Source organism: Rhagoletis pomonella, unplaced genomic scaffold (assembly GCF_013731165.1).
Source record: "Rhagoletis pomonella isolate Grant_MI unplaced genomic scaffold, Rhpom_1.0 Rhpom_scaffold_00012, whole genome shotgun sequence".
Lineage (NCBI taxonomy): Eukaryota > Metazoa > Arthropoda > Insecta > Diptera > Tephritidae > Rhagoletis > Rhagoletis pomonella.
In genome coordinates, this window is record NW_023458566.1 from 15867592 (window position 1) to 15881504 (window position 13913).

Here is a 13913-nt window from a genome sequence, read left to right on the forward strand (position 1 = left end):
TCAGCGGCTCCGCTGGCTTGGCTATGTCGTTGGAATGGACAGAAACGCTCCTGCTCTGAAAATTTTACAACGCGGGCCGCGATGCTGATAACAGAGGAAGAGGAAGGCCTCCTCTGCGTTGGAAAGACCAGGTGGAGAAGGACTTGGCTTCACTTGGCATTTCCAATTGGCATCAGTTAGCGCAGAAGAGAAATGACTGGCGTGCTGTTTTGGACTCGGCCAAAATCGCTTAGGCGGTTACAGCACCAATAAAGAAGAAGTATTTGTCTATAATAACTCGAGTTGAAGTTTTTCAAATTATGAAGTTTCGTTGTTGCCTTTAGTTTCATCACTTCCGCTTTGAAAGAAACTGCGAATATGCTAATAATATGACTCAAATACCGTATAATTAGCTAAATAAAAATTTCCTTAAAAACAACTTTAATTCTTATTGAAATAACTAAAAAAATAACAAAACTTTAGTTTTAATTGAAAAAAAGAAAAAAATAAAGCTATAGTTTTTATTAAAATAACTATAAAAAAATTTATTGGTAGATATTTTTTAGATTTGGTATATTTTTTCTCAAGTGGATGGTAAATATTTTTTTTCGTCAGTGGCAACCCTGGCTGCGACCAATAATTTTACATGCGGCTATAAATTTATGGCATTTCCAATGAAATAAATTCACCAAGCACACACACACATACATTTACATAAGTAGCCGTGTAATGGACGCTTTGTTGCGTAGAGCGTGAGAGCCGTGATGACCGCCGTTTTGTTTGGACAAAAATGGCTAAAAAAAATGTGAAAAATATGCAAAATGCTGGCCATGTCAACATTTTCCTAAATTTTCAATACAAAAAAAGTGACTTTTTTCGGCTACGTTCATACAAATCTGTTTAATTTTAGGCACAATGAAGAACGAAAAATAAAAGCTTGTAATAATTAGCAGCAGCGCGCGCAAGTGCCATACCATAAACAATGGCGGATCTGCGTTGGCAGCAGGTTTTCGTTTTGTTGTTTTTGTTTTTCGTACGAGCATTCGCTGTATTGGCGCGCTGCTCTCTAACAATTTGTTGAATTATAAATTTTAATTTTTAATTTATTTACGAATATTTCTTACTTGTTGTTGTTGTTGTTGCTTGTGCTCTTGTCATCAACAAAATGGCATACGTGTAATTTATTGTATTTTAATGCATTTGTTTTTTTTTTTTGAATCGAAATTTTATTCAACCTGTTATTTTTTAATTTCATAAAAACTGTGGGAAAATATTTTTGCAAACGTTCAGCGATTACGCAAGTGATTGTTTTTTTTTTTTTTATTTTTTTTATTAGGCGGTTAACTGGTTTTCTACATTTGTTTTTTTTTTTTATGTATTTGCGTTTAAGTGCGTATGTATGGCTGGCTGCGTATTTGTTGCTTTTATTCGCATAAAATACGCATTCGCAACGCGCTGTTCTGTTAATGGGCCATTGCCTATAAATGGCGCTAATAGCGTTGTTCGTTGTTTTTATGTGGTGCCTCCGGTATGTGTTCGTGTGTGTGTGTATTGATTTGTTTGCTATCTCCATTACAAGTCACATCTCTATTACTCGTTTAAGCGCGCGACTTTTACATTTTACATCGTTGTAATTGATTAATTCCCCAACACCAAACGTACTTATTAAGCAAACGATCGATGTTTTAATAACATTTGTTGCCATTTGCGAATCGAAATGTAATCACAGGCATACAAGTAAGTACATACGTGTTTTATTTAAACATGATTAGTACATACATATGCGCATACATACATATCTAAATATGTATTTAAGTATGCTGGAATATTGAGGTGATTTGTAGGTACATTTACGAGGCAAGCATACAAATAGTTGTAAAGAAAAAACCTATGGGAGCAATTTATTTTAGTAATTTTCCTTAAATATGTGGCCGCGAAACAATCTTTAGCAGTAAGTAAAACTGTTCTCAATAAAACGCCAAAAATAACCAATTCGAGAGGTCAAAGCTCGTACATTGACTATATTACTTTTTGACAAAATGTTATCATTTTTCCATAGTGCAGGCTCTTTTACAAAATTTTGCTTTATTTTGCGTGGAAAAGGTTCATATAGTATATCTGAAATACTTTTACATATGTTCACATTTTATTAAAAAAAAACTTACTTGATGTTTAGTAAAAAAATACTTCATTATTTTTTCTATCTACAGAGCAATCCATATGCATTGAAAGATTCAGCTGGTGGCACAGAAATGACCGCTTGGACATCAGCTGGCCTACAGCCAACTACTGGATATTACTCATACGACCCGATGTCCGCTTATGGGTGAGTACAAACTTTTTTTCATTATGTCATTATGTCCTTGATTGGCCATAAAATTTTGTAGGCACACATATATTGTTTCACATTTCTTCACGGTAAGCTTAGCCGAGGTCGTTAAAATTGTATTTTTGTCTAAAAAGAATACCGATACTAGATTTAGGATGGCTTGTTTGACTGAGGACATTTTAATTGAGAGATATTCTATTTTTTACTCCACTTATTTCACTCATAATTAAAGTGGTGTCATCAGATTACTAAAATTAAACCTATTCCGGTTGTGAAATAACGGGGAAGTGTTTTCATCCAGCGAAGAATGAATAAACCAAAGACAAGATAGTGTTATCTTATCCATTGAATTGGGCCATAAAGAAAATTTTGGATGATTGGTTTGTTGAAAGGTATGCGGGTTTCTGGATTCTCTTTTTGAGGTGGTCTAAGGGATGCGTGAACTTGGTGTTTAAATAGTCTGCGGTGCAGAGACTCAACCTTACTACTAGTAAGACGGCGATGGTTCTATTCCCTGTGATTGCAGCTCTTCCCTCAAAAAGAGCCTAGGCCTTGCGCTTTCTTTTACTTGTAGATACAAGGCAGGTTTCTAAATAAAAAGCTGACATGAGAGCTTAAATTAAAGAAAATATTTATGAAAGCACCAATTAATTTATATTGCTACATGATCGCTAGGTAAGTCACACATTGACAGGTTTATTTCTAGCGATACCAAATAGAATTCGATCTATATAAGTAGATGTAGACATCATTTAGGGCCGTTTTATCAAGTAACCTGTAACTTTAAAGCTCACTTTATATTTAAACGTTGCATTAAAATGTATGGTTGTGTCTAAAGTAAAGCATTTTATTATTGGTTTTAAATTGGTTTATAACCAAGAAACTTACATGCGTCAAAACCGATAGTAGAAACCATACCACCCTTACCCTTCAATTGCTTAAACGGCTTTTACCCCACATTAAGAAAGCAGATTCTATGCATAAATTGGTGTATTCACAACTGCTTGGTTATTAGGTTAACTGGTTATGTGGTTATATGGTTATACTTTTAAATCAATTTACAAACACAAAATACACCAGAGTATAATAACAGGACAGGTGTGAACACCCACATTGTTTCTGAGCTATTTAAAATGACCATCAGAGAAAATTTTTCAAAAGCTTTGACTTCTTACCGGAAGAAATGGATCAGAGTATTTCGCGTCTTATCTTAAACGGATCCTTCTCCACAACATCCCTCTAAGGGCCAAATGGGAGAATGCCAGTCTCGGGAGTAGAATTCCAATAAACCTCTTCTCGGACGGATCGAAGCTCGACGAGAGAGTTGGAGGGGTGTTTAGACTAGGTACACTCAGAAAAAAATATTCCTTGATGCTAGGAAAGAAGTATATTATTCTAAGGAAATATTACCTTGAAATGGCTCCAATGACATGGCTGCCTTAATATGAGTAAACGATTTGACTCAGGTTAAGGAAAACACAATTCCTAAAGTATGTCATTTTGCTCGTGGCGCTCAAACAGTGGCAATGGCCGACAGAGGAAGGCTCTGGATCGCTAGTCGAGATATGTAAGGTTCGAGAACCATAGCGGGAATTTTTTTTTTAATTTTTATTTTTTTTTTATTTTGTTAATTGTAAATTTTTAAATTGCATTTAAAAAAAATTATCTAATTTATTTTTTATGGTATTTATTTGAGGTTTCCCTATATGAAATTAATTTTACTATTTGAAATTAATATTTAAACTGAAATAATTGACTTACCTTACTCTAACCTCAGAACTAGAACTAGAAACTATAGTCTTCACGCGACGCCACAGCCGACATTGGCCAGGAAAGCAATTAATTTTGTCAGCACTGACAAAATTCAAAATTATATAAGGAAATTTTTACTTTTATTGGGGAAATTATTATTTATATTAAGTAAATTTACTTCCTCAAATTAATGACGCCCTATTTTTGTATTAAGGAAAATCTTCTCAAATTGAGTAAATTTTTCGGTTATGCAAGAATATCCATCTTGATGCCTGCCGTGTAAAATGTAGCGCTGTGCTGCTTGTTTCCCACGTCCACATCGTTTAACTTGGAGGCGCCTTGGTTCTGCAGTGCTCGTCGTTAACAGTGACGGTCTCACCAATCTCCTTTTCGAAAATTTATGGACCAATGGTCGACCCAAGCTGCGCTAAAAGTTAGGCACCGGAGCCCTGAGCTCAATTTTGGTCACGCCGAACATTTTCGAGGGTTGATCTCACCGAAAAAGTATAGGGTGGGAGTACCTTGGACTATCAGTGCTATACTTTTATACCGATTGACCTCAAGTCAACGTTACTAGCGCAGGGAGAATACCGGTCTTTTTGATTCGGTGTAGAACGAAGATGAAGGAAGCGACTTGGGCTCGCAAAGCCGCTTCTGCTAGTATTGATTATTGATTTTACAGGACAGTGCCGCATTGAAATTGACACGGTGAGATTTTATATTGTCACAAGATTTGCACTGTCGCAAATATATGAAAATGTGATGAATCAGCTGGCAGCACTTTTCCCCGATAGCTTAGATTCTAGGCCTTAGAAGCTACCTTTCGAACCTGTAAGATAATGTAAGATACCCTTACCCCTGTAATCTTATCGTAATCCATCACTTAAAATTTACATTTGACCCAATAAAATCAAAAATAAACACTTCAGCTGTAAATTTATTTAAACAGGCGAATAAATCACTCGCAATCGCGCACAATGAATGCGAAAATTATAATAAATTAAGCACAATTAACTGCAAATTGCCAACCAAAAATAAATGAGCAGAAAAGTATGGCCCTGCGCGGTCATTAGCGTACATTAGCGGTAAGGGGGCGGGGGACGCTGATTACTGAAAAAGAGTTGGTTTGCGATGTGTGTTTTTGGAGTCGCGGCACCAAAGCCAAGCTGCCCATAATTAATTGCAAAAGATTTGCGTAGCACTTAAAATTGATTTGAATTTAATTGTCGTTTGCAGCGCGGCGCCACAATTGCCGGCCTGAGAGCAGCAGCGGTGGCAAATGGATGACATAGAATGCCGGACAAACAGGAATAAAATTTAAATAAAATTTCCAATTGGAGGTACAATTTGTTGTTTATGCTGGTTGGGTGGCTGGCTGGTTGGCTGGTTGGCTGGCCTTTGAGCATTTGTTTATGTGCAGTGAGAAATTATTTATTTATGATTGCGGCGGAAATAATTGCACTTAATTGCATACAAAAAAATCATAACAAAAACAAATAATACAAGCTATAAACAAATAAACAAAATGCAGTCAACTGGGCCAAACCCAGCCGTCATGGCGGTCGACCAAGGCAATGCATTTGTTGTGGCAAGGAGATCGGAGGAGTGCGCGTTGCACTTTTGTGCTGCCTGGAGCGCCACAAATGTTGCTGGGCGCATGAGTGGCAGGGCGAGGTTCCGATTCGCTGAGCTTGCGTGCAGGAGCAGAAATTTAACTGACACATGGGCCTTTATATGTTCATGCGTGTGTGTGTGTGTGTGTGTGCGCGCATGTACGCCATATTTGCTTCCATATTTTGCGCGATTGGATGACAAGCGCCACAACAACACAAAAAAAAAACAAACCATTAAATCAACAATTAAGCGCGAGATATTAGAAAAATCTAACGGCCGCGAACCGTCAACTGCGGCGGGGCACGGCATGAAGGGCGGCGCGCATGATGGTTTTGGTTGGGTGACTGCTTTGACATCCAAAACGCGTTGACAAAACGGCAAACGTGGGTTGTTAAGGCTGCCATTTCGCGTGGCGCGCGCCCGATGAGGAGCTGGCTGGCAGGCGCGCAATTACAGCCGCCGCGCGCACACTAGCGTGTGGAGCTTTATTTGTTTAGAAATCGTTTCGTATGCAATGTAAATCGTTCGCGCGCAGATAATAATAGCATTGGGTTGTATGTAGTAGGTACAGCTACAGCAATTCAGCAAACCAAAAAAGTTAATAATTATCGTTGCGCGCAACCGCCGCTCTTCGTCTGCGCGCGCCCATGCTTACATATGGTACATACATACATAGAAAAAGTAATTTTTGTTAAAAGCGCAACATTTAAAATCTTGTAAAAAAGCATAAAATTATAGCTTCCACAAATAATTAGAGCGTTCGGCTGAACGAGCTGTGAGCGAATTGTTGGTGGAAGGGGGTGTCCCGCTAGACGCGTTAGGTGCGTGGGGTCTGTTACCAGCATGGTAGGCTGGCAGAATCTCTGTTTTGCTTGTCCTGCCCGCCTGTTAGTTGCTTTAATTGTAGCGCTTGCAGTCGTCGTTATTAGCTGGGCTTTGTTGTTGATGTTGTTGCTACATACAGTTTTACTACATTTTACACACGGCGCGTTTTTGTAGCAGTTGCTGCTGTTATTTTCCTTACAATTATTGTTTTTGTTGGCGCTGTTGTGTGAACAAGAATTTGATTTGTTTACAAGATTACAAGTTTTGTTCGATATTTGTATTTTTACTATACATATTTATTTTTTTTTGCTGCTGTTGTTGTTCGCTTGTGGCTACTGTGCTTTTTCAAATGCTTACTTGTATTATTATTGTTAGTTGTGTTTTTTTGTTTTTGTTTTTGTTTTTTTAGTGCTGTTAGTCTCATGTAGCGAAACGATTTTCTAGTTGCCATAATTAAAAGGCAAACAAAAAGTGTCTAACCAAATACGCACACCTGTATGTACAGGGTTTTAGACATGTTTGTATGTATGTATGTGTGTACGTATGTATGTATGTTTGCATTCGACCTCATCTAGCCAATAATGGAACCACACATTTTGGCCAATTTTACACGCTTAAAGCGTATGTTTTGTGTGGCCGTGGCGGTGAATGCGAAATTCATGTTTCAAAATTACCACAGTTTGAGGTTCGTTACTATTATGTTCATACCTACATACGCGTGTGAGTGTGTGTGTGTGTGTGCCCGTGGGTTTGCGCCGGTAGGCGGTAAATTCGTGGTAATGCGGACAAATGTTACTAAAAGCCGCTGGCGTTGAGGCGCGTCAATGCAATGCTTGTTTACTTAATTCAGCGAATTTATTGGACATTGAAGTATTGTTGCAACAATTAGAGACTTGAGTGTTTTACGATTTTCATATAAAAAACTATGGAATAATAGAAAAAGGACTGCCCACTCAGTGGCCGATAATTTTGACTGCACTTATTTTTTTTTAGAAAATTTGAATAAATGGTTTAGAAAATGACGGCCTTCTGAAGGACTTTTGCCTAAGTGCCGCAGATGCCTTTTATTGCTGCAGTCTAGCTAGGTGTAAGGGATGAGGTCTCTTGCCCCAACTAACTATATCGGACTCTTCCCAATTTGCCTCTTACCCCATTATTTCTTTATTTATTTCAAAAAAGTTAATAAACTACTAAGGTTCTTACTGACTAAAACGATAACTTAGAACTAAAGTGCATAGAGCACTAAAATAAAATTGATTTCAATAATCTAGAAAATACATTCTTGGGCGAAGAAAAATCAAACAAAATAGAATTCGAAATCTCGTCGAGTTCTCGAAGTGCACGCACTAATGGGGCATTTCTTGCGTAATTCGTACTGAGGGTATTACCAAGCCATGCACAAAAGACAAGGAAAGAATAGTCCTTCCGCTTTATAGGGTTAAAAAAACATATGTATTTTATTGACAAGCATGTATATGCAGAACGATATTGACTATGAGAATAGTCGATAAGGTGACAAAAATATATCGATAACGATAGGGAAGAACACAGCAACATTACTTACAGAACTTACTTACTACTTTCTTTGAGTATAAGTATAATAACTCCTTACAACTTTTCCTAAAGAAAAAAATTAAGAGAGAAAAAAATTTCAAATGAAAGTGGTAGTAGTATTTCTGGAACGTTAACTACAGGAAATCTATATGAAGAACCGCAGGCAGCTGTTGTCCACCCCAGAGGATTACTCGGAAGTGTCGTTGATGTACGAGACGGAATGTCTAAACCTTAGTCTTGCGAAAGCAGCACACCTAAGAAAGAAATGTTAATATGATTTCCCCTCGCAATACTTCAAAAAGCCTTGGCAATAGGGGCCCGAAAAGTTATTAAGTCGTACCGCTTGAGCCTCTATTAGGCAGTAGACTGTTAGAACTCCTATCAGAAACGAAAGCTGGCGTTTAGCCAGCCGGGGTTTCTGCTAATTTATTTTATTGAAAAACGGTTTTAAAAAAAATATAGCCACGTGCTTCGCTGCGCCTTAAAATTATTTTTGTATTTTCACTCCCTGCCAAAACTCATTTAGCTTCATTCATACAAAATAAAATATATTTAAAGAGCTTTTTTAAAGGAGATTATCAAAGAAATTTTCGATTTATGAAGCATTCTTAATTTTTTTTTATAAATGTGGGTGTTAGTTTTCGAGGGTATTTAGAAAGTAGGTGGAGTATCGGATTTCTCCTGAAAATTTAATTTATTATCTTATAACTCGAGTCTGTATATCGCGCACTTTCTTCGAAGGTGAATCAAATTTTTCAAATAGGTGGCAACCCGCTTTAAAAATATGTTAGACAATAAATTTTCTTAAACCACTTCAGTTTGACATTAGTATTGTAATATTTTATTTAGTTTGTGAATTTACAATTTTTTAAACAGGTGGCAACCCCCTCAAAAACATTTTCGGCAGTAAAATTTCCTAAACCTCTTTAGTTTGATACCCATATTGCAATATTAAATTTATCTTATTAATTAAATTAAATTAAAATTTTCAAATAGGTGGCAACCTTCTAGAGTATTTTTTTTCGGTTATAAGCCTTCTTAAATCTCTTCGTTCTAATCACTATATTGCAATGTTTAATTTATATTATCAATTTATCTAAACTGTAATTTTCCAACAGGTGGCAACTCTCAAATTTTTTTTAGTCTATATTTTAAGTTAGACCTTAAGTAATCCATTGGTGAAATTTGCATTTGATTCTATGCATTAGTTTTCGAGGGATGCGCGTACAAACATACAGACAGACAGAAAAAATTCTAAAAATTGTTGATTTGGCTTCTGATGAGGACCCCGATATTAATTTTTCCTTCACATCTATAATATACAGGGATCGCCCTGTTACTTTTTTATTATACGTATAGATTGGGATACTGCGAAACAGATTTTTTTCGCAGCAATATAAAGTTTCTTATCTTAAAAAAATCACTACCGTTAGTTTAACGTTAGTGGCGCCTGTATTGCCACTAGGCATTAACTAGTAGGACGTAGACACGACAGAACGGCGTAATTGGAACTGCTATGTTATACCTTATAATAATCACTGAGCACCCCTTTCACAACTACGCTTAGTTGAAACAAGTTAAGGAATATAACATCGTGCTGAGTAAGAAGTTACTGTTAGGATGCAGGAACTCCTCTGCTGGGAGTTGTTTCAAGTCGATGCATTTCCCAGGCCCCTCAGAAGCTATCTCAGGGATCGAAAGAACAAGCTCAACTTTACGGCATGAATTGCATTTTAGAAAATTCATCGGGGCTCCATCATCAGTTTTGCGCTTCCCTGGAGTTGGGTTACCTATTCCATCTGGACGACTCAAAATTTTATTTTCAACAAAATTTAAAGTGCTTTATTGAAACGAATTACATTTTAAGAGTCCCCAGTGAAAGCTTCCAAGTAGGTTTATTTACATAACGACTTTAGAGGCGAACTACATTCTTTTGCACAAGCCACAGATTTATTCTTCCTAATACATTCGCACTAAAGGCGATAAACAATACGGAAGCAAAAACTATAGCCGATAAAGGAAATCAACAGACCAGCATTAACTGGTTGATACTGGCGAATAAAAGTAGAAAATAATAGAAACTGTAAAATGTAATAAAAATAACAAAATATAAAATGAAACGAAAAGCAATAAATGCATTGAAACCACAAAAAGCCGTAGGCAAAACGATAACTCTCGCTGCTGTGGGCATTTGACCAAATATCCTTGCTGAGAAGTGCATGAAACTAAAGAGTAATCCAAAGAGCAAACCCATTAATGCAAAATAGTAAAAAAGGATCGCATAAAAAAAAAAAACAAAAAAACGAAATCGCGCTGAGTGCTCCACATGATGAGTATAACAACAACTACAAACTGTAGCAAGCGCTTGAAAGTGGTGTTGAGTGCCACTCACGGAACGAGCCTTCAACAGGATTTTCAAGCAGATGCCAACAGCAAATATAAAATCAAAGCGTTTTTGTTACAACGAAAAAAAAAATACAAAAAAGAAAAAAATATGCGCATCATAGCTAAGGAAAAGAAATAACAAAAAAAGCGTTGCATCCGGCCACGCACGTTGCTTGCAGCACCGGCAATTGCCGCCAACAGTGGACTCGAGCGGGCGGCTAACCGTTGGACACCGTACGATTGATTGTACGGGCAGTGTGCGTCTGGAGTAGCTACAGAGATTCGAGTAGTTGGTTGTAAAGTTCACCGCACAAGCTGTTGATTCTTGCGGCACCATAAAAATCCCACAAAAAAATTGAGAAAAAAACAAAAGTTGAGAAAAATAAAGAAATTAAAAATATTTGTGTGCAGGCTAAGCGCAAGTGAAAGCACAACCAAAGCTGGAAAAAATTGTTGTAAATAAAGCGGCAGCAATCGCGTTGGTGGTTCAGTGTGTGGTGTGCGGTGTGTTGGCATGTTGCATGCCGCACATGCCACAGCGCAGCAGAAGCTGCTGCACGCATACAAAATATGCAGCGCTTGGTGTAACCATCCGATGGTGGGGTGCGCGCGCGGCGATAATCCATTGCGGAAAGCAGCGAATATGTGGCGCACAGGCAGCATGCAACACTGCAACAAAAGAGCTGACAGAGAAGGTGGGGGGGAGGAAGGTTTTCTACACTTTTTGTTGCCTCGCTTTGCGCTTTACTGGCAGAGCGTTGAGTGCCTGGCTTTGCTGGCGGCTTTGGTGGTGCCACCGTTGGAGCAGCGTTCAGTGCGTGAGTTGAGTGCAAAAGGATGCCACAGTCGTCGGTCCGTATGAGTGTATGTGTGTGTTTGTTCCTCCTAATGTATTGGCACATGTATAGTACGTGCGTGCGCTTGTGTGCTGCTGTTTTTACTCCTGTTCCTGCCGCTCCGCTTGGATTAAAGGATATGTTCGCTGCTTTATTTCGTCGTTACAGCATTCACACGTAACGTCATTTGCCTCGCTTTTAAATCGTTTTCCCTTCACGTCGGATGCTTAATTTTCTCGCTTTTCTTGCCTTTGGTTATTTTTTCACACTATGAAGACACAAGTTCGCCATTTCGCTGCTGAGTGTACGCGTGTGAAGCGCAGATTTTTTTTTTGTTTTCTTCGAGGTTCCAAAGTAGTCAGGAAAATTAATTAGCCATGCGTTGGGGCGCGAATTTAATTAGAAGAAGCTGATGGCAGAAAGTAGTAGTTTAGGGGAAAGCAAAAAACGCTCAAAACGTAGTAAAAGTTTAATGGGAGATAACGGTTTATGACAAGAAAGAAATTTAATCGTTAAATATAATTTTTAATATAAGTTAATGATGTGAAGAATTTCAGAAAAATTACTGATCACTTCGTCTCCTCAACATTTCTCATTTAGATATGGTCCCAGTTACGATTTGGCCGCACGCCGTAAGAATGCCACACGCGAGTCTACAGCCACTCTGAAAGCCTGGCTCAACGAGCACAAAAAGAATCCCTACCCCACCAAAGGTGAGAAGATTATGCTGGCCATCATTACAAAGATGACGCTGACGCAGGTCTCCACGTGGTTCGCGAACGCACGACGACGGCTAAAGAAAGAAAATAAAATGACTTGGGAGCCAAAGAATCGCACTGATGACGATGACGAGGCAATGGTGTCCGACGATGAGAAGGAAAAGGATGATCTGGATAGTGAAAAGGGAGCGCAGAGCCTGCACGGCGGTAGTACGGGCGGCGGCGGGCAGCGGAAAGGTAAGGAGGAATTTTAGTAGATAGTACAAACCTTAGCTGTGAATTGCAAATAAGGACATCAAATAGAATTTAAGTTTTTTCTCAGATTTACGAAAAGGGTTTTTTTTTATATAAAAACCTCTGGAGTATATATTTTTTTTCAAAACGTTCAGAACTCTTACTTGAAATTACATTTCAATTTGAATCAATTCAGAGCTCGAAAAGGATGACGACGATCTGCCCGACGACGAGTCCAAACCATTAGGTCCACATCCCAATGATGTACGCAGCTTAGGCATGGGCTATCCTGGCGCTGGCGGCACTGGCAGTGCAGCTGGCGGCAGCTACCACAGCTCTGGCGGCACGTCGAACCATCCACACGGCTATCATCCCTACCATCACCAGCATCCCGCTTACTATCAGCACCAGCAGGCACTATTGGCCGCAAGTGGCTATCCAACTGGCGGCATGCCAGGCGTTAATAGTAACATTAACAATAACAACAACAACAACACCAACAACCCCATGAACAAACATGACGGCAGCGATTCAAAAAACCAGCTGAGCCGGGACTGTGGCGTGCCGATTCCAGCAAGCAAGCCCAAAATCTGGAGTTTGGCCGACACAGTCGCCTGCAAGACCCCACCGCCCGCACAGACGGCGGCATACATGGGCCAAACGCAGCAGCAGCAGCAGCAGCAGCAGCAGCACGCATTGCAGCAGGCGCAGGCGCAGGCGCACATGAACCACAGCGCTTTGGGCAGCCATATGGGCTTGTCACAACAACAGCTGCAGTTGCAGCAGCAGCAGCAACAGATGCAGCAGTCGTCAGCGCTGAGCGCACCACCGCCCCCCACAGCGCATATGATGATGAGCAATTACGGCGGCGGCAGCACAGCCTACTCGCGGGCGCCGCCTACCACAGCTTACGGGGGTTTTCTAGGGGCTACAATGCAGCAGCTGCATACTACGAACAATATCCCATACAACACCAACAGCAGCGGCAACAGCAATCTCAGTCACCAACTCAGCAGCAACAACAACAACAACAACAACATTATCAACAGCAGCAGCGGCCAGGACATTACCAATACCACCCCTACCAACAACACCCGTATTACGGCGCCAAATACTACGGCGCAACAGGCAGCAGCGGTGGCGGCGGCGGCGGCGGCGGCGGTGGCAACAGCACCACCACCCCCCACCGCCAACGCATATGCGTGCGAGCAACAACAACAACACCAGCGCACTACACCATCCGTACGCAGCGGCTCAGCGGGGGATGGGGTTTCCCGAAGCCCAACCCGATACTCCACCCCAAACTCCGCCGAATATGAAGTTGCAGAGCGTGGCGGCGAATCTCTTGCTTACCGCTTCGCAAATCCCTACGATCGCTACTTGTCGCAGTAATAGCAATGGCGGCGGTGGTTATGGTGCTACGCACGCAAGCGGCCTACATGGCTATGCGATGAACTATTCGACGCGCTACGATCAATATTCGCCGCGTGATGAGAGTTCGAGCGGCTCGAGTAGTTGCAGTTCAACGGATTCGCCGCGCTTGCCGCCGAATGATTCGCCTTACAAGGCGCGGTATAAAAGGTGAGCAGGAAGAGAGGGATCGAAAGCGTGATACATATTTTTAAGTTTTAATCCAATTGTTTTTAAAAGAGAGCTAATTTTATGAAAAATTTCCATTTGTTTTTT

At 39.9% G+C, this 13913-nt stretch overlaps 1 protein-coding gene across 1 annotated transcript in view; it reads left to right on the forward strand.

The window, feature by feature from the left end:
* Positions 1-13712, forward strand: part of LOC118747946 (homeobox protein araucan-like) — a 47816-nt gene extending 34104 nt beyond the window's left edge. Inside the window, exons 3-5 of the mRNA XM_036482182.1 lie at positions 2190-2305; positions 11875-12230; positions 12424-13712. Coding sequence (XP_036338075.1) covers positions 2190-2305; positions 11875-12230; positions 12424-13619 — 1668 coding nt within the window. The 3' untranslated portion in view covers positions 13620-13712. The remainder of the gene's footprint in view (positions 1-2189; positions 2306-11874; positions 12231-12423) is intronic.
* The last annotated feature ends 201 nt before the right edge of the window (positions 13713-13913 follow it).